The sequence below is a fragment of the Halichoerus grypus genome, chromosome 11, assembly GCF_964656455.1.
Source record: "Halichoerus grypus chromosome 11, mHalGry1.hap1.1, whole genome shotgun sequence".
In the NCBI taxonomy this organism is placed as follows: Eukaryota; Metazoa; Chordata; class Mammalia; order Carnivora; family Phocidae; genus Halichoerus; species Halichoerus grypus.
This window is the reverse complement of record NC_135722.1, coordinates 46,099,315-46,119,549: the sequence shown is the minus strand read 5'-3', so window position 1 is coordinate 46,119,549 and position 20,235 is coordinate 46,099,315. Positions and strand designations below refer to the sequence as shown.

Below are 20,235 nucleotides of genomic sequence, written 5' to 3'. Positions count from 1 at the left end.
CCCCACTTTTAGGCAAAGAAAAGGGCTTTTCTCCAAAGTCTGCAGAGTACTCCTTAATATGTAATTTGTACTGGCAGATGACCAAATTCTAAGCGATGAATGAACTGAACTTTTGGCCCCTATATTTTATCACTAATTGAAGATAAATTTTAAGCAATTGTTATTTTGTAATAACTGAAATGTAAAAGTTTCAACATAAATTACTAAAAATTTTCATCAGAAAATAAGGGGTCCCACAAAGAAATATGACAACTAAATGCAATGCCTGATCCTGGAATGGATCCTGTACTAGGCAGAAAAAAAAAAGTAGCTATAAAGGATCATCAGCAATTTGAATAAGGACTCTGGGTTAGATAGAAGTTTTATACCAATTCAATTTCCTGGTTATATACCATGGTTTGTTCTTAGAAAATACATATTGATATATTTAAGGATAAAGGGGTGTTATGTATATAACTCAAACAGTTTAGGAAAAAATATATATGAGAGAGAACGATAAAGAAATGGAGCAAAACATAAACAATTGGTGAATCTGGGTAAATGGTATACAGGAATTCTTTGTGTTATGTGGTAACTTTTCTGTAAATTTGAAACTGTACCAAAACAAAAAGTTATAAAAAAGAAAAAAATAAAGGCTACCATCTGTAGATCAAAGCAAAACTGTCTGGATATCAAAGAAAACTGAAGGGCCTGCTCAAAGGCAGTTAGAAAGGAATCAATATGGGTAAAAGGGGGAACAGAATTTCACATTCTAAAAATATATCATGAGCAATGGACATATTGGTCAAAACCTCTTGTAGCATTTAGTTTTTGAAACTTGTTCCATACATCAGTGCTACCGTTCCATAACTTTCTGAGCTAGGTTCAATGGGCTTGACAGAATGGCAGACAAAAAGAGCTGTCATGTACACACTGACACAAAGGATAGGTCATTTCCTCCTGACAGGGAGCTATGAAAAGGCTGAAATGAAGAAACTTGACTGTCTTCTTACCGGAAGGAGGTGTTCTTTTCCTTCTGTTTCGGTAAAATTATTTGTGGGGTAGTTTGTCCAGCAGCAAAAGCAAAGGTGGTGAAAATGGACTGAGGATAACGGAACTTCATTAGCTGTTTCTTAAAGATCTCTACTACTTCTGGACTCACTTCTTCATCAAACGCTACTTTAATCAACTAGAAATAAAAAGAGAGAAAATACCTCAGAAGGATTAATTAAGGATTTCCAGATAACTTCCCCCAAGTTACTGAAATAACAGAAAATAATACTAAATGGCAGAAGTCCAGAGGTTGAGGGGACCTTGGATATCATGTAATATAATTTTTTATTTAAAGAAAAAGGAGTCAGAAAGGTTTACTTGTCATAGATGGTTCACCGGCAAGGAAAATCATCTATCTTGAAGTTGGGTTTCTTTAAGACTATCTTTTCTATGATGGGATAGAGAAATTAACTTATAGTGGCTGAAGTAGGAAACATGTCCTTCTTTTTTCTCAACTGTTGGTTATAGATGGGGAATTTGGCCTAAGGAAGCCTCTTCTTAGATATCATAAATCTAGTATATAGAATCCTAACCAATATAGCCAGGCAATATTCCAGTTTAGAGTCCTTTGGCAGGTGGAACAGTGAAGAAATCCCTAGGAGGCCCCTGCCCCCAGGTGATGGGAGAAGGTCTGGAGCCTAGAGATCAGCAGCCTCACATTTCACACAATGAGCACATGGAGGTCCTAGGGTGGTTTCCTGGATAGAAGGAATGAGGCAAGAACCGGTGCCCTCAAAAATCTGAGAAGTCAGAGACAAGGCATAAAAATAGGAAGAGCAAAATATCACAGACTGAGAACTGTAAAAAGGAAAAACTAAGAGAAGATCACTCTTCCAGTGTCTGCTTTGTATCAGTAATTCCACAAGTTCTGATACATTCAAAGCCCCCTAGAAAAACCTCTGCTTAATTAAAGGTTATTTAGTTAGTACCAATAGTACTTTAGCCCTGACTATAATTCTTAGAGTTTTATCTCTTCCACAGGAGGGCCATAGGGCATTTCCTTCTGAAACAGGTGCCAAGAGAACTGCTTTCTATCTACAGCCTTTATCAAACACAAAGGTATGACTTGGCAAAGAACAAGAGTCAATAGTATGTGTCTGAATTTCTAAGATCACTAAATATTGACAGATAATCTGTTGGTACTCAGTTGGCCAAGGGGTTCAGGAAGTGGGGGATTAAATACAGAATGATTCAGGGGTTTACTCAGTTCAAGATTACCCTCTCAGACCCTCTGATCCTCCTCATCCTCTAACTTCTGACCCCATTACCACAGAAAGTGGCCACATCATTTGTACAAAACTTTTAAATAGTAGTAGAGGAATGGCTCCCTTTCTTAATACCTGAAAAGATGCTGATGTAATCTGTAGTCCCTCTTGCTGCAACTGGTTCTGCATCGTAATCTTCTTCTCCTTGGTGATGGAGGCAATAGGAAAACTCCGCACAACTGTCTGCTCACCAACTACAGGAAAGCAGGACACACACTCAGCAACAGCACTTTACTGCTTATTTATAGAGTTTCTGCTTCCCATTTTATCAGCCTCTGCTAAAGAAATGTATTAGGAGAGGACAATGCCCAGGAATGCAGTGAGAGAAAATGCCATGATTCTAGAATCACATTCATTGATTTTATTGCATGACAATTCACTCCTGAGACATGATCCTTTCCTGGAGCGAATGAACCATCCCAGTCTGCCTACCTTCATTTTTTCTATTTCCCCAACCTGCTGTGTGCCACACCAGATCACCTGGCTTAAGGCAATCTTAAAGATTCTTAATCTTAACGGCATCCATGATATTTAATGTAAGTATAAAGCAAAAGAGAAAAGATTTTTTTTTTTTTTAAGATTTTATTTATTTATTTCAGAGAGAGAGACACAATGAGAGAGGGAACACAAGCAGGGGGAGTGGGAGAGGGAGAAGCAGGCTTCCTGCTGAGCAGGGAGCCCGATTTGGGGCTCAAACCCAGGACCCTGGGATCATGACCTGAGCCGAAGGCAGACGCTTAACGACTGAGCCACCCAGGCGCCCCGAGAAAAGATTTTTAAAATGTGTTTCCATACGTGGTAAAAGGTGCTGTACCTTGTATTTGTGCCTTCATAGAAGATACAGGACTAAGCTTAGGCTGAAGAGTTTTAGGAATTTAAAAACTAAAGCAAATAAGGGAAAATATAATTATTTATCAACTACTAGAGGTTGCGAAGATTCAAGTCTAGAAAATAAATAGCACATGCAAAGCCTCTCTTGGAGAGTTCAAAGTTCCCCCTGGAAGAGAAGAGTCACATGCCGAATATAACACGTCATTAGGTCCTTGGTTTGAGGGACAGGGCTTTAAATATTTCAGAAAGGGAGAAGATTTCTGCATGCTAGATGACTTGAGAATGATTCCTGGAGGAAAGGAGAGGGAAGGTGAGCGTTGAAGAGAACATAGGTTTGGATTTGCAGAGGGAAAGAGGAGGGAATTCCAGGCAGTGGTACAAGTGAAAGAACAGGAGCAGCAATGGGCAAGGCGCCTTGGCTAGTAAGCCGGAGGGGTGAGAACTGAACTAGGTTTATGAGTTCATACGTACATCCACTTATCATCATCAGAATTTCTCATTCCCTGGATCTGTCAACTCCTAACCTGGAAAATTCTGATTATGCTCTTATGTTGAGCTCATATCCAGAGGCTAAACAAAATTAGGATGTATACAGAATTTAAGTCCTAGGATGTATTAAACAACCTATGCTTATATAACACATATAATATTATCAGATTCCTGTGTGTCATTAAAGGAGATATTTTGAATTAGAAATTTAAAAAGAGAAATAAAATAAAAGAGGCAGTAAGAAGGCTTTCTCTGATAAAAATAAATTCCCTAAAATACAAAATTGACCCAAAAATTGACAGGAAAAAACAAGAGAACAATATAAGCTGTCACACTAAGTACGGTTTTGATTTTTTAAAAAGAAATAAATTGGAGGGCGCCTGGGTGGCTCAGTTGGTTAAGCGACTGCCTTCGGCTCAGGTCATGATCCTGGAGTCCCAGGATCGAGTCCCGCATCGGGCTCCCTGCTCGGCAGGGAGTCTGTTTCTCCCTCTGACCCTCCTCCCTCTCATGCTCTCTGTCTCTCATTCTCTCTCTCTCAAATAAATAAATAAAAAAAATAAAATCTTTAAAAAGAAATAAATTGGAACAACTTAAGTGACCAAGTATCTCATATACTTATATCCCCAGAATGTATGTTTGTGGCCACTGAGCTCCCAAGTCACAGTACAAAAGAAATTGGAAGGGGCGCCTGGGTGGCTCAGTCGTTAAGCGTCTGCCTTCGGCTCAGGTCATGATCCCAGGGTCCTGGGTTCGAGCCCCGCATCGGGCTCCCTGCTCAGCAGGAAGCCTGCTTCTCCCTCTCCCACTCCCCCTGCTTGTGTTCCCTCTCTCGCTGTGTCTCTCTCTGTCAAATAAATAAAATCTTAAAAAAAAAAAAAAAATGTAAATACTGGATATTTAGTTTCTTTTAAAATTACATTTGCTTTCAAATACAAATATAATTTATGTATGGTGATATGACAGGAGAGGGCTGAAAAATTTTGCTCCATTTTCACTCTTTTTCTTTTTCTTTTTTTTTTTTTTTTTTGAGGCTGACAGTCTTGCTTTTTTTTCACTCTTTTTCAATGAATACAACTATTACTATAGATTCATTTTATTTATTGAATTTTATGAGCTTTTTGTTATTATATGGTAAGCACTCTTTTATGAATAAGACAATAAACCATCTTGATCCTATCCAAGCATCTAAAGACCACTGTCTAACAAAATGTGCAGCACATATAGTACATCTCATCAAATGTTACTGAATGAATAATTGCAGATGAGGAAGGAACTTTAGTGACCATTTATCCTAATGGTTCTCAATCCTTACTATGCATCATAATCACTTCTGGGGCTTAAAAATGCACAGATGCCTGGGTCCTAGAATCCTATTCCAGGTATTAATTCAACTGTGTGAGGACTGGGCCCAGATTGGTAGGTTTTTTTTTTAAAGCTTCCCAGATAATTCAAATATGCAGTCAAGGTTGAGAACCATTGAATTATCACCAAACAAGCCCAGTTCCCTAATTTTATAAAAGGGGAAACTGAAACTCAGAGAGAGGTCAGGGGCCTTAAGATATCAAGATTGGTCAACAGCAATCTAAATCTGAGCTTCTTATTTGGAGAGCAACAGTTCTAGCCCAAATCTTATATGCTTTTCCGATCAACCAGAAGAGTTTAGAGAGAGATTACAGTGATTTAAAAAAGATAATTCAGACTTGATAGGGCATGCTATTCCTTCTAATATGGAAGACTGCATAGAGTAGTAAAAAATAGAAATAGAAGTTGAGGGAGTTTAGTGAATGGAAGTTGCCTGCCAAGAGGGAAAGTGGGTTAGTTGAAATGTGACGAGAGGAAGTGGGGTTAGTTAGTGTTGTACAACCTTGTGATGCTTAGCATAACCTTCCACAAAAGGAATCATGTATCTGGAAGACCTGAGCCTTACAGTTAACTACAGGACTCAGAAAGGTGGGACAAATCAGCAGGAGACATTGTTAGCAGCTATATACTATGAATATCCCTAAGTCACAATATACTGCCTCATGAAATTATGACTGTTTCAGTGAATGAACCCTTGATTTACTGTTTAGAAGATACCCTTGGTTCTTTAAATAAGACTCTAAAATCCAAATTATCATTAGCTTTGACAGACAAAGGATTCTAAAAAATAGTTCGTGACAAAAGGCTTACTTTGAATCAGAAATGATCTGTAAATTATTGCACACAAATGGAATCAAAACCTCAAGTAGCAAGCACATGGATATCCATATTCTGATGGCATAATAGGAGTCATACCTAGCTGATCATGGGGAGTCCCCCTGAAAAGAATTCTATATGTGGTGAGGAACAAGGCTCCTTCTGCCGGCAGGAGCTGAGGGCCTCCAAGAAGGCCTCCAGTAGCTTCTTCTCTTCCATCAGGGTCTAGCAGGACTCGAAGACCTTCACAGACAATTTCTTCTCCTGGCAGTAGGGCAGGTCTAAGAATCTTGGGCTGACAACAGAGAAAGCATTTTAAACACAAATCTTGTGGGGTTTCCAACACTTAGACCAAAGTTATCTTTTCAGTTGCAGATCTAAAAAACCCGAGTCAGACTGCTTAAGTAGCCAAAATGAGAAAACAGATTTGGGAAGGGGCAGAAATGATGTTTTTGCATCCAAATGTGGAAAGATTCTTTGCTTATTAACAGTAAAAATCATTGGAAATTACGAAGACGTTTAAAATATCTATTCAGTGGAACATTCTGCAACCATTAAAAATAATGACCTAGATCTATATGTGTTAACATAGAAAGATATCAAGGATACATTGTTAAGTAAAAACAGCAAGCTGTAAACCAGTATGTATATTATAATTCCCTCTTTTTGGAAAAAGAAAAAAATCGTGAGAATATGGACCAAACTGTTAAAGGTGGTACTATCATGGTTAAGGGCAGAGGTGAGGTGGGGTTGGAAAGACCATGGAGGACTTTCACTTTGTATAATGTGTATTTCTTTAATAGTTTGATTTTATACAAAGAGCATTGTTACTTCTGTAAACTTAAAAAACAAATAATTAGAAAAACAGATGCATCTTTAAAAGGATCTGCCCTTCTTGGCCTTTATTGAAGATTAACACAATAAATGGCCATATGATGAACAATTACACATCTTGGGAAATACACAACCACATGACACACTCCTCTGAAGATACCAGTGCTAAAAGGAAAAAAAAAATCACCTCTCCTGAAGATCTAATATGCTTATTTTTTACTAAGCAATAAAAACTATATAAATCAGTACTATTCTTTTTGTTGGCTCTAGGAAGCTCAGAGCTAAATGTAAAGCCAAAATTGTAATGATCATGTCTCAGATTTCTCATAGAAATATCTTGCCTATCCATCTGGCTTCTGATTTTTCCTTTGAATTTATTTTTAATAGTTCTGTTATATAGGTAAGAGGGTCCTGACCCTAGTCCACAGACAGGTGCCAGACTAGGGGCAAAATAATCATCAGGGAGGCTGGTACTTGAAAGTTTAGATTCCCAGGCCAAAGTCTCAGGAAACTCCAATTCAGGAGGCTGGGGTGGGGTTCAGGACTCTCAATTTTTAATAGACTTCCCAGATTCCCAGATGCTTGTGATGTATGCTTATAATGTAAACAGATTCAGGAACCTAGTATTTTTATGGTAATTGCCTTAAGTCCTTTTTTTCTGGAAGTAGGCAGGGCATAAAATCTTGGCTTGGGCTTGGAAGTTAGAATGTTCATAATTTATGCCCTGCCTATAAAAATAGACTCAACAAGAGGCTATTATTGCTCCTTTGTTGAATCTACTATTCTACTTCAGTATCTGTTTTAGGAGGATCTACATGATAAACTCCTCTGAAAGTTTAATGTATCATTAAAACTGGAGTCTCTGTAAAAGGTTAGGAGTAGGTACTTTCTGCGGCACAAAAGTCTATTGTTGCTGTTTTTAAGAAGAGATGTTATACCCTGAAAGCATGTAGTCTGGAATAATTACCTTCTGTATAGGTGGGAGTCTTCTACTCTCTCGATGTACTGCTTCTAGGGTCTCAATGTGCATAGCTACAATTCCTAGGATAAGTCAGAGTATTCAAAATAAAAGAGTACAAAATAAGCAGAATTAATACAAATTCTGAATATTTTAGAATTAAAAACTAATCACAGTTTGGTGGTTCCTCAAAAAGTTAAACAAAAATTACCATATGACCAGCAATTCCACTCCCAGGTATATACCCAAAAGATCAAAAATAAGGACTCAAACAAATAATTGTATGTGAATATTCATAGCAGCCAGAAGGCAGAAACAACCCAGATGTCCATCAACAGTTGAATGGATAAACAAAATGTGGTATATCCATACAATGGAATAGTTTCGGCCATAAAAATGAATGGCATTCTGATACCTGCTACAACATGGAAGAACCTTGAAAACATAATGCTAACTGAAAGAAGCCCGACACAAAAGAACAAATACTGTATGATCAAACTTATAGGCAATATCTAGAACAGGCAAATTCATAGAGATACAGAGCTTACCAGGGGCTACGGAGACGGAGAATGGGGAGTTATTGCTTAATGGTACAGAGTGTGTGTTTTGGTGATGAAAAATTTTTTGGTAAAGGATAGTGGTGATGACTGCACAACACTGTGAATATGATTAACATCAGTGAATTTTACACTTAAAATAGTTTAAAGTGGCCAATTTTATGTTACATATATTTTACCATAGCTTAGAAATATTAAAAAAATTAATCAGAACATAAATAAATAGCATGACTAAACTACATGGAAGACAAGTATTAAAGGTGTAGGGGCGCCTGGGTGGCTCAGTCGTTAAGCGTCTGCCTTCGGCTCAGGTCATGATCTCAGGGTCCTGGGATCGAGCCCCACATCGGGCTCCCTGCTCCTCAGGAAGCCTGCTTCTCCCTCTCCCATTCCCCCTGCTTGTGTTCCCTCTCTCGCTGTGCCTCTCTCTGTCAAATAAACAAATAAAATCTTAAAAAAAAAAAAGTATTAAAGGTGTTATGCTGAAAAAAATAGACCCCTAAAAACAATTCTTACTCAATTATCTCCAATATTCTTGTTCTCTAATATCTGTAAATTGATTACCTGGTATCATGCAATGAAGGCTCTTGATGTGATCCTGAGTAACTCCACTCTCTGTGCAAACCTTGTCAATAAATCGGGTAATGAATCGCACAACAGAATTGGCGATGTCATTATTCTCTGAATCTTCAAACCCACTTTCTGTATCATAGCTTTCAGCTACACTTCCTGCAATACTGAGAAAATCAAGGAAAGAAATCATGGTTAGTACTCAAATGTAACAAATGACTATTCTATCATAGTCAATTTTGATAGAAATTTAAATTTGTCCACATTATGATATCCTACTTGCCTACATCTGAAAGCTACTGTCGGGCATTGTCCTTTGGACCCAAATTTGTTTTTGTAAGAAATACTTCTGTCATTCTGCTAAATAGGAACTCAGGAACCACAGAAACTAAAGCAAAAATAGACTCTTTCATTTATTATCTGATACTTGAACCTTCTAAAAAAAAAACAAAACTGTTCTCTCAAGTTAATTACCACATAGAGTCAGACAAAGTAATATGCTATCTTTGGCCTTTGACAACTGGGAGACATGTTCCCTGGTAGGCAAAGTAAAAGAACTTTTCCCAGAAAATCGCATATTCTTCCAAATGGAAGAACCAAACTGTCCTGTGAACCTTTCTGTTGCCAACATTTGTCTCTTTGAGTGAACCACAACACTTTGTCACTTTGAAGCCATTAATCTTCTGTAGGTGATAAAATCATGCAACAGAAGGGAATGAATTTGAAACAGTGGATGTGAAAGCTCAATCCTGTCCTTGCTGCTTATTCAGTTCCCACTGTTCAACAAATACTCCTGCCTCCTATGCCTTCTTTTAGACTGCTAATCATGGAAAAGACTCATATGTCTGTTCTAACCCACTTAGTTCTCTTTCCTCCAAATCCAACCACATTCACTGAATCAGTTTTAAGGTAAAGCTAAACAGTGAATATGGCCTCACATCATCCCAAAGCATTAAAGAACTTGAGTGCCTTAGCCACTCAATAGGTATACTTTCAAGGAGCATGGTCATGTATAGTTTGAAGCGATGAAGGCCTAGGCTATATTGTTCACATAAAATAACTCTCTGAAGGAAGAAATAAGAGACCCATGCAGTTGACTGCATGGTGTAAAAGGCTGACTTCAAAACAACAAAAAGTTGTCTAGCCTGGAAGACTAGAAGCTCTTGGGTGTTCTTGACAAAAATGAAGTATCTGGGATAGGGAGATTGAAAGGTTGGGGTCAGAGATGTGGGCTTGTGGATGAGTTTCTAAGAGAGTATGAAGAGCATGGAAGAGGGATTGAGAATGGGAGAGAAGAGAAGCTGCCTGAAAGAGCCTGAAAAGGATTTACAAGAGTTAAAAGAACTACCAGCATGCTAGAGCATCACTGAAGACCTAGAAGGTTAGAATGTCACTACTGTTGGGTAAGCAGTTCATTCATTCATTCATTCATTTAATCATATGTGCAACCAAATATTTATTGGGCACATACTATATGCAAAGATCTGGGGGTACAGCAATGAATGAGGCATATGATAAACAAATATATGAAAATAAATCAGGTTGTAGAAAGTGTCATGAAAGAAAAAAAATGCAAGATAGGAGAAAGAGTGATGCCTGTGCTACTTAAGATACGGAAGTCAGGAAGGCCTCTCTAGGTAGACGGCATTTGAGCAGAGAATTAAATGAAGTGAGGGAGTGATTCTTGTAACTATTTCAGGGAGAGTATTCCAGATTGTGGGAACAAATACAAAGACGCTGAGGCAGTATTATGCTTAGAGTTTTTGAGGATTAGCATTAGAAGGGAGACCAGTGTTCTTGACAGAAGAATGACAGGAAATAAAGTCAGAGCAGCCGTCAGGAGCCAAATCCTCTCAGGTTTTGTAGTCCATGGGTTTATTCTCAGTGGTATTGGAACTCAATGTCGGGTTGGGAGCAAGGCATGGTTGAGGACATGATTATAGACAAATTCAGTGCATACACTGAAAAAAGGAGGGCTGAGAAACAAATAATAACTTTGGCAAGAAGTTCATTAGTAATTTTCCAGAGTGCTTTCTGTAAATTGCTATGGCAGAAAGTAACTGAAGGGTTTGGTCAGTAGTGGGTGAGAAAGTTGAAAAATTGGGTCATGAAAGAAAAGAGACTGTGGGAGGTGGTTACACATAGTCAGATGAAGTGAAGGTCTTTTAATATAGAAGAGTTGAAAAAAAGAGAGTTGAGCAAGTCTGAAGGTAAGGAAAATGCTTAAAATTTTGAAATATGTACAGCAGTATTTGCCCAAAATATTTTATTTTGTCTGCTAAGCCAAGAATAGGAGGGTCTCTGGATGTGCACATTTTGGTACCTGTTTGTGACAATGCTGTTGCTTCCACTCTCCCAGTCGCCTGGTGCTGATGTTCTCAGGAGCTTGTTTTTACTTGTATCCAGTGGGACCAGCAGGTTGACCATGAGGTTTGCAAAATGAATGGCCTGACTGAAGACAGTGCTTTCCTCACGTTGCACCAGCTCCTGCTGAGTTGATTTGCTCAGAGAAGGCCAAAGGCGTAGCTGCTCAGCTGCCAGGTCCATTGCTGTCTTCTCCTGATATTGGTCATCTGGAAGCTTATCCTAAAAAAATAAAGCAAAACAATGCAAATCCATGACACAAGCTTCAAAAACATTGAACATGTTTCAATTATCCATCTATTAAATACCTATGTCACCAAAAAAAGGAAATATATAAATGAAACATAACAACAACAACAATAAAACAAAATCAACTCTTTTCTGCCAGCTCCAGCCAGCCTTAGTGGAACAATGTCATAAATCCAAGGAAGCGGCAGCAAAGCACAGATGGCTACACTTTCACTGCTAACATTTCACTGCGTTTATTTATCTCTATGGCCCCATCTCTTTCCAACTGCCAGTTAAACAAATTGTTGACGTGAAATATGTAAAAATGAATGAATGTCCAGTAGCATTTACTCATATTCTGATATGTTTCTTCTTTTCTTCTCTTTGGGAGGAGGAGACAGAATGACGAAAGTCATAAAAAATAGAGCTAGATTTCCTAGTAAATGTGGGAATCAAATATTATCAGGACATAGGTATAACAATGGGATTTTATTTTATTTTTTTATCAAGTCTTTTTTTTTAAAGATTTTATTTATTTATTTGACAGAGAGAGAGAGAGAGATAGTGAGAGCAGGAACACAAGCAGGGGGAGTGGGAGAGGGAGAAGCAGGCTTCCTGCTGAGCAGGGAGCCCGATGCGGGGCTCAATCCCAGGACCCTGGGATCATGACCTGAGCCGAAGGCAGACGCTTAACGACTGAGCCACCCAGGCACCCCTTTTTATCAAGTTTTTAATTTTATATTTATTTATTTACTTACCTATGTATTTATTATTTATTTATTGGGGCCAAGAATTTTTATTTTTTTGCATATTTAAGAAAATTTATCTATTTTTATTTAAATTCAATTAACATATAATGTATTATTGGTTTCAGAGGTAGTGATTCATCAGTCTTATATAATACCCAGTGCTCATTACATCACGTGCCCTCCTTAATGTCCATCACCCAGTTACCCCATCCCCCCGCCCCAGCAACCCTCAGTTTGTTTCCTATGCTTAAGAGTCACTTATGGTTTGTCTCCCTCTCTGATTTCCTCGTTTTATTTTTTCCTCTCTTACCCTATGATCCTCTGTTTTGTTTCTTAAATTCCACATATAAATGAGATCATACTGAATTTATTCGTCTCTGAATTATTTCGCTTAGCATAATACCCTCTAGTTCCATCCACATTGTTGCAAATGGCAAGATTTCAATTTTTTTGATGGCTTAGTAATATTCCATTGTGTTTATATACCACATCTTCTTTATCCATTCATCTGTCGATGGACATCTGGGTTCTTTCCATAGTTTGGCTATTCAAGTCCACCGACCTTTAAAACTCCAGGTTTTAAGCCCCGCTGGTTGCAAGAACTCATGAAATTTGGGCCCTCTTACTTTCTAAGCCAATTGCTATGGGAATTTGTTTTCTCCATGCACTCCCCTGTGCACTCTCCAGTGCAGCTATGGCTCCCTCCCTCCTGCAGTGGCCATGAACTCTCTCCCAAGCTGCATCTCCGCACTTCCTACCTTCTTTGATGTGGCCTCTTCTCTATCTTCAGTTGTGGAGTTTGTTTTGCCAGTCTTCAGATTGATTTCTGGGGTATTTAGGATGACTGGATAGTTACCTAGCTGTATTTGTGGGACGAGGCAAGCCTATGCCTACTCTGCTGCCATTTTCTCAAAATCTTTTTTTTTTTTTGAGTCTGACAATAGGATTTTAAAGAGGAATTTCCTAGTAGGCTGAAAAGTTAAGAAAAGCTAGTATATCTAGTCTCACTTGTACCTAATCTAGGTATCATAGAGAGACTTCTTTAGAAGAAATGACAGAGAAGCAGTGACATGTGTTTGCTCTACAAATGCTTTTGAGATATACCAGTGTTAGCTCTATATCTGCTTAAAAAAAAAAACTATCCAAAGCACCACACCAGCCCAAATATTTCTGGAACGTGACCTCAAACTAATTTGCATCTGTTATAGTTACCCCTTACCCAAGTATATTTGGTGTTTTGAAAGAAAAATCCGAGTTTTACATTAAATTAAGTAAACAATTCACACTAACAGTGTATAATAATAATTTGGAATATGAGATAAATGTCAGATAGTGGTATTTTTAATTAAAGTTTCCATTTTTATCACACTCAAGAATAGACAATGTTTAAAATTACATGAGACATAGAAATACTTGAATAGTACTATGTAGTTCCTATTAGAGATCTAAATTCATTTATCTCACATAATAATATAAAGTCAATTTAAAATGGAGGTTGATGCAAGATGCTTAACTGACTGAGCCAGCCAGGCGCCTGCAATTTTCTTATCTTAAAATATTTTCTTGATATTTTTCTTTCTTTTTTTTTTTTTAAAGATTTTATTTATTTATTTAATTGACAGAGAGAGAGAGAGAGATAGAGAGAGAGAGAGACAGCGTGAGAGGGAACACAAGCAGGGGAAGTGGGAGAGGGAGAAGCAGGTTTCCAGCCGAGCAGGGAGCCCGAGGCAGGGCTCGATCCCAGGACCCTGAGATCATGACCTGAGCCAAAGGCAGTCGCTTAACCAACTGAGCCACCCAGGCGCCCCTTGATATTTTTCTTAAGTATATTTATGCTGATAAAATATATGGAAACATATAGAATATTCCTAAAAGGAGAACTAGATTTATTGCTGACATACTTTCAAGAACTATTGAATTTTATATTTATTTCAGAGTCATTTTTGTTTGTTTTGCTTTTATTTTGTTTAAATTCAATTAATTTTTTAAAAAATATTTTATTTGACAGAGAGCGAGACAGCGAGAGAGGGAACACAAGTGGAGGGAGTGGGAAAGGGAGAAGCAGGCTTCCTGAGGAGCAGGGAGCCAGATGCGGGGCTCCATCCCAGGACCCTGGGATCATGACCTAAGTCAAAGGCAGATGCTTAAAGACTGAGCCACCCAGGTGCTCCAATTTTTTTTAAATTCAATTAATTAACATATGGTATATTATTAGTTTCAGAGGTAAAGTTTAGTGATTCATCAGTTGCATATAACACCCAGAGCTCATTACATCAAGTGCCCTTCTTAATGCTCATCATCCAATTACTCCATCCCTCCACCCACTTCCCCTCCAGCAACCCCCAGTTTGTTTCCTATGCTTAAGAGTCTCTTATAGTTTGTCTCCCTCTCTGATTTCGTCTTATTTTATTTTTCCCTCCCTTCCCCTATGATCCTCTGTTTTGTTTCTTAAATTCCACATATGAGTGAAATCATATGATAATTGTCTTTCTCTGATTGACTTATTTTCCTTAGCATAATACCGTCTAGTTCTATCCAGATCGTTGCAAATGGTAAAGATTTCATTCTTTTTGATGGCTGAGTAGTATTCCATTGTGTGTGTGTGTGTGTGTGTGTGTGTGTGTGTGTGTGTGTGTGTGTGTATACACACCACATCTTTATCCATTCATCTGTCGATGGACATCTGGGCTCTTTCCATCTTTGTGGACACTGCTGCTATAAACATTGGGGTGCAGGTGCCCCTTTGGATCACTATGTTTGTATTCTTTGGGTAAATACCTACTACTGAAATTGCTAGGTCATAGGGTAACTCTATTTTTAACTTTTTGAGGAACCTCCATACTGTTTTCCAGAGTGGCTGCACCAGCTTGCATTCCCACCAACAGTGTAGGAGGGTTCCCCTTTCTCCGCATCCTCACTAACATCTGTTGTTTCCTGACTTGTTAGGAAACTTCCTAATTGTAGCCATTCTGACTGCTGTGAGGTTCATTGCGGTTTTGATTTGTATTTCCACGATGCCAAGTGATGTTGAGAATTTTTTCATGTGTCTGTTGGCCATCTGTAATGTCTTCTTTGGAGAAATGTCTGTTCATGTCTTCTGCCCATTTCTTGATTGGATTATTTGTTTTTTGGTGTTAAGTTTGGTAAGTTCTTTATAGATTTTAGATACTAGTCCTTTATCTGATTAGACATTTGCAAATATCTTCTCCCATTCCATAGGCTGTCTTTTGGTTTTGTCAACTGCTTCCTTTGCTGTGCAAAAGCTTTTTATTAGAGTCATTTAGCTTTAATTTGACATTTCTTCAGAAAGTTAATTGTACAAGACATCTGGTCAGGTATTTTCATTTTCTTTTTTCTGTTCAACTTCCTATAATTGTTTCCAAAGAATTCCTATTTATTAACATGTAATAAAACAATTCCACTGCTAAAGAACTATATTAAGAAGTTATTATGGAAAAATATAATATCAGAAATCAACAGAAGAAAGATGATCACCACAGGACTCCCATTTGAGGATGAACCTCAAATACACTGGTAGAAAATGGCTAGATTTCCTTTTGCCCTGGGAATATATGAATAAGCTTTCCTTGAAGCCAGGATGCCAGTCCCACACTAGTATCTTTCTTCTCTTACCTTTTGCTTCAGATATGGGGCATGATTATCTTCCTTGGCTGAGAGGTACAGGGAGCGCACCTGTTCTTGCACTGCATTGTAGAAGGTTGTCTCCCAAAATTGCTGATTCGCCCAGATGGGGTGGTCCTGAACACAGGTGTAAGCAAACTGGCTGACTCCAGGGGCCAGTTTCTGTGAGAACACATAATACACATCACCACAGGGCTGACAGCATCATGACAATTCAGAAAATTACAGGGGTCATGGTTAACCACAAATATCATTAAAGGGCTTATCTAAACAATATCTTAGGGCAGTACAAACTTAGCAATCAAAAACTTAATTCATTTTTAACTGGCAACTTTGGGCTTGCTATCAAATCCTTTAGGGTCTCAGTCACTTTATGGACATTTTAGCAATAGCTAAAATCAAAGTTATCATATGAATTAGAGAATGTATGGAAGGTACCTGGCACTGTAGTGTGCACACTGTAGAGCTGGTAGCTCTTATTACAATTGGAATATGTAAATGAAATCCATCACAACCTAAACATAAAGCTTCAGATAATTAAAAATTTTTTCTACGGTACATTTTTGGGGGGCACTAACTGAAATGTGAGTGAGCCTGCAGCTTGGCCTTATACACAGAATGAGGGCATATCATGCATTTGAGACTCAAGAAGAATCACACCCTCCCTACTCTAGCCCTTTACCTCTCCACCAAGGCTGCTGCCTGCCTCACATACTCCCTAGCAGAGTGTCCTGGGCTTCGAGGGCATTTTCTGGTAACCAAGTCTGGTCATGGGAAGGTAATTTCAAACCAAACCTTCCTTTCCAGGACTTCCTGCTGGGCTTCAAAGTAAGAGTAAACCTTACTCTGTGATTTACAATAAAGAGGAGGAAAACTAACTCTGCAGGCATTTGGGGTACTTCATAAATATTTACATATCTCATTTAATACTAAATATGAGATGCACATTATTATTGCCAATTTAAAGAAGAGGAAACAGAAGTTCAGGGATATTTAAGTGATAGCCGAAAGTCAGATGACAAGTTACATAAGTAGTAAAACTGGTTTTTAAGCCCAAAGTTTGTTTGGTTCCAAAGCCCCTGCTCTTTTTTCTATATCAAACTGTCTTGCAAAAGAACATCATAAAATAAATACTAATTAGCAGTGCTGTCTATTTTTTTCTGCAACCTGTTTTTTTTTGTTTCCCAAAGTAATTTTTTTTGTTTCCCAAAGTAATACACAGTCTTGAAGATCTGATATGATTTTAATTAACACTGTACTTTTACTTGTACATATGATTCATATTGTAAGTTTCAGTTAATGATTTAAACATTCTTTCCACAGCTCTTGCTTTCATCTCTAATGGTTAAAGATGTTTCAAAAACTTTTTTAATCCATCATTTCTCAGCAAACAGCAGGTAACATTCTCAATAGACAATTTTTTTGTCCATTTTATTTTTTTGGAATTGAGTAGAACTAAAGTTTCTGATATGTTTTCTTTTAAAGCAATTTAATAAACTGATTTCTCTCTTGGAATATCGGACACTGAAGATTACTATTAAGGTTACATATGTAACAGTTATGTAGCAAAAGTTGGTTCATTTCTTAGGGATGCATAACAGATGAATAAGATACTTGGTAAAAATGATAGCCTCAATACATGCTAATTTCCTTTTTGGTCTAGAGCAGACTAAACCTAGAACTGAAAATAGGCACCACACATACCATGAAATGTAGTACTTATGTAGTACTTATATGTACTACTATGGAAGTGGGATGGCTATGATTTTACCTGTGAGGGTCTACATATTTCTGCATCCCCTGTGTAAGTCCCTTTCAAGACAGGACTATGTACTGCTGCTGAGGTGACTGACTGTAACTCCTATCAGGTGGCTATAAGTTGGGATTGACTGTGAAACAAAAATCAAGAGTTCCCCAAGGGTAAGCTGCATAAGGATCACTGTTGATCTTCATAATGCCTATATACTCGTTTAAAATACAGTTCCTATCTACCAGTGGGAAATCATGGGCAAAATGTGGTTCTGTGAGTACGTAAGCAGGAGCCACAAAGTGAATCACATGTTCCTCCTATACTCTGCTCGTAGATACTTGGGATGTAGGTTGCACGGTTTTTTTTTTTTTTTTTTTGCCCCATAGCAATCTAAGGACTAATAATGATCTCAGTAGCAGTGCACAGACCTATTTTGAAAGGGATTTTAAAGGCATGAAATTTAAACAAGACAAAAGCATAATTCTCAGTTGCCTTTCCCGTAAGCATAATCAGAGGCACTACTATTTCTTACAAATGAGATGTAATAAATAGCAGCTCTTAAAATTTTGGAGTTCTGAAATTAATATAGATGGGCTCAGAAAACCAGAGCTTTTAACAAATTATCAGTTTCTCACATAAAGACTTTTAGGATCATCGACACACCAAAAAAGCTATTATTAACTAGAGATCTCTTATTACAAATTGACAGAGCTCCCCAGGGATCTGAGAGTATAATGAAGCCCTGTCTTTCTTTTTCAGCATTTTTCTTGCTGATGTTGCATATTCACTTTCCTTGGCACTTATCAATTATTATCTTCCTATTTATTGACAAACTAAAAATGAATATGCAAAAACTCCCCTAAATCTTCCCAAAAAAAGTGGACTATATATGTTCCAAGGCAGAAAGACAGTGTAAAACAATGACAGCAGCTCAAAGGGGCAGAACCCACAACATGTTTACCAAGTGAGAAACTATCTGGGGGAAAAGTGACTATAGGATAAATACTTCTTGGGGACAAGGCAGTCACGCATGGCTATGGCATCTGATATATGCATAAGAAGTCATTAATTTCCAAATACCTCAAATATAATTATTTTTCTAAACATGAAATTCGCCTCCTTTTTTTGTGGTTTCCTGCTATGTCTTCCCAACCACAAGCAAGGGGCACTGTGTCCGTTACTGTTGGGATAGGCAGGGCCACTGCACTGATGGGCAGGTGTGTTCTTAGGACCAGCAGAGGGCAGTAGCACCTTATTCTGCCTACAGCCCATCAAGGATTTAGATGGGAATCACAAAAATGGAGCATTGTGGTCTGGCTGGTCTTGAAAGTAGGTGGTAAAGTGAATACTGCATGTCTTCACTGTATATTTGAGCGACCCTACAAAGAAAATGGATTTACCCAAGGTCATACAGCAAGATGGGCAGAAGAGAAAGGAATAGAAATAAGGTTTTCTATTATTCAACATCATTTCTGTAAGATACAAAATTTAAGATATTCCACAAAAGAAAACTGTATTATAATTATCTAGAGAAAGATGTGATGAGACTGTTTAGGGTTTCCAATTCGCTATATCCTAAAATAGTAGTATTAGTTGTAAACAAAGAAAATAAGCACGTGTCTATAAAACTATCTCCTGATTTTAATCACTTCTTTGGTTTGAAGAAAAAACTTTCCTAAAATGGTTTCTCAAACTGGCCCATATAGCCAACTTCATGACCTTTTATTTTGAACAAAGATGAGACTCAATCCCCACTGAAGGCCTAAGGGTGGTGGTGGTAGGGAATGCTGTTGTCAAATGACATCTCTTTCTTTCCCTCCAATTTCGGCAACACTATTCATTTTACACTTCCTAATAATTCTTATGATTTTTCCCTAAAGAAACAAGTGATATTTTGGCATGCAATTTTATGAGATGTTAAAAAATATGTTGACTGCCTTCCTGATCTAGAAAAAAATAGCCCTGATGGTACTAGATTAAGCAATGCTATTCATTTTCCACAAAGCATTCAAAGGCAACCTCAGCATGAGACAGGATATGGAGAATAACCTCACGAGGCTCACCAATCGGCAGGCCAGATTCAAAACCAAATAAATGGACACAAATCATGTCAGAGATGAGTTGGTCAAGGGAAAGGTTAAGATATCAGTATGAGGGGCCTGTCTAAGGTCTGTCTGGCTAGACATGTTTGTTCTCCAGGCCCAAGGCCATTAGGGAGCTCAGAGGGAAACCAGATTTCAGGAAATAAAGTTAGCTGGTAGGACCATAAATATGTAATTGTCTTAAAGAATAATGCAGAATACAAAGATTCACTGTTTAAGTTGCTGGGTATTTCCTATCTAGCTCTGGATACTAGAATACAATTATACCTCTTTGCACAGTTTGGGGACAGTGCCAGCCAGTCCTTTCATGATTCTACACTGGCCTGACCAAGTCCAGATATTAAGTCACTTGAAGAATTTGAATATTTTTTTATCAAGTTTTTATTTAAATTCCAGTTAGTTAACATATAGTGTCATATTAGTTTCAGAAATAGAATTTAGTGATTTATCACTTACATATAACACCCAGTGCTCGCCACAAATGCCCTCCTTAATACCCATCACCCATTTAACCCACCCAGCCCTGCCCTTCCTCCAGCAACCCTGTTTGTTCTCTATAGTTAAGAGTCTGTCTTATGGTTTGCCTCTCTCTTCCCCCCCCATGCTTAGTCTTGAGAGACAAACAAAAGGAAGATAGGAATAGGAAAAATGTGAACCAAAAACCTGTATTTATCAAATCTTAA

General features: G+C 37.9%; 1 protein-coding gene across 4 annotated transcripts in view; it reads right to left on the bottom strand.

Annotated features, from left to right (window-relative positions):
• SBF2 (SET binding factor 2) overlaps positions 1 to 20,235 on the bottom strand; it is a 454,330-nt gene that overhangs the window by 50,634 nt on the left and 383,461 nt on the right. For 3 of the 4 annotated variants that reach the window (XM_078058407.1, XM_078058408.1, XM_078058411.1), the window contains exons 18-24: positions 15,692 to 15,862; positions 11,041 to 11,303; positions 8,712 to 8,884; positions 7,600 to 7,673; positions 5,898 to 6,093; positions 2,373 to 2,491; positions 993 to 1,168 (exon numbers count right to left, since the gene is read on the bottom strand). In XM_078058407.1, coding sequence (XP_077914533.1) covers positions 993 to 1,168; positions 2,373 to 2,491; positions 5,898 to 6,093; positions 7,600 to 7,673; positions 8,712 to 8,884; positions 11,041 to 11,303; positions 15,692 to 15,862 — 1,172 coding nt within the window. The remainder of the gene's footprint in view (positions 1 to 992; positions 1,169 to 2,372; positions 2,492 to 5,897; positions 6,094 to 7,599; positions 7,674 to 8,711; positions 8,885 to 11,040; positions 11,304 to 15,691; positions 15,863 to 20,235) is intronic. The other variant, XM_078058410.1, reaches the window with a different exon arrangement.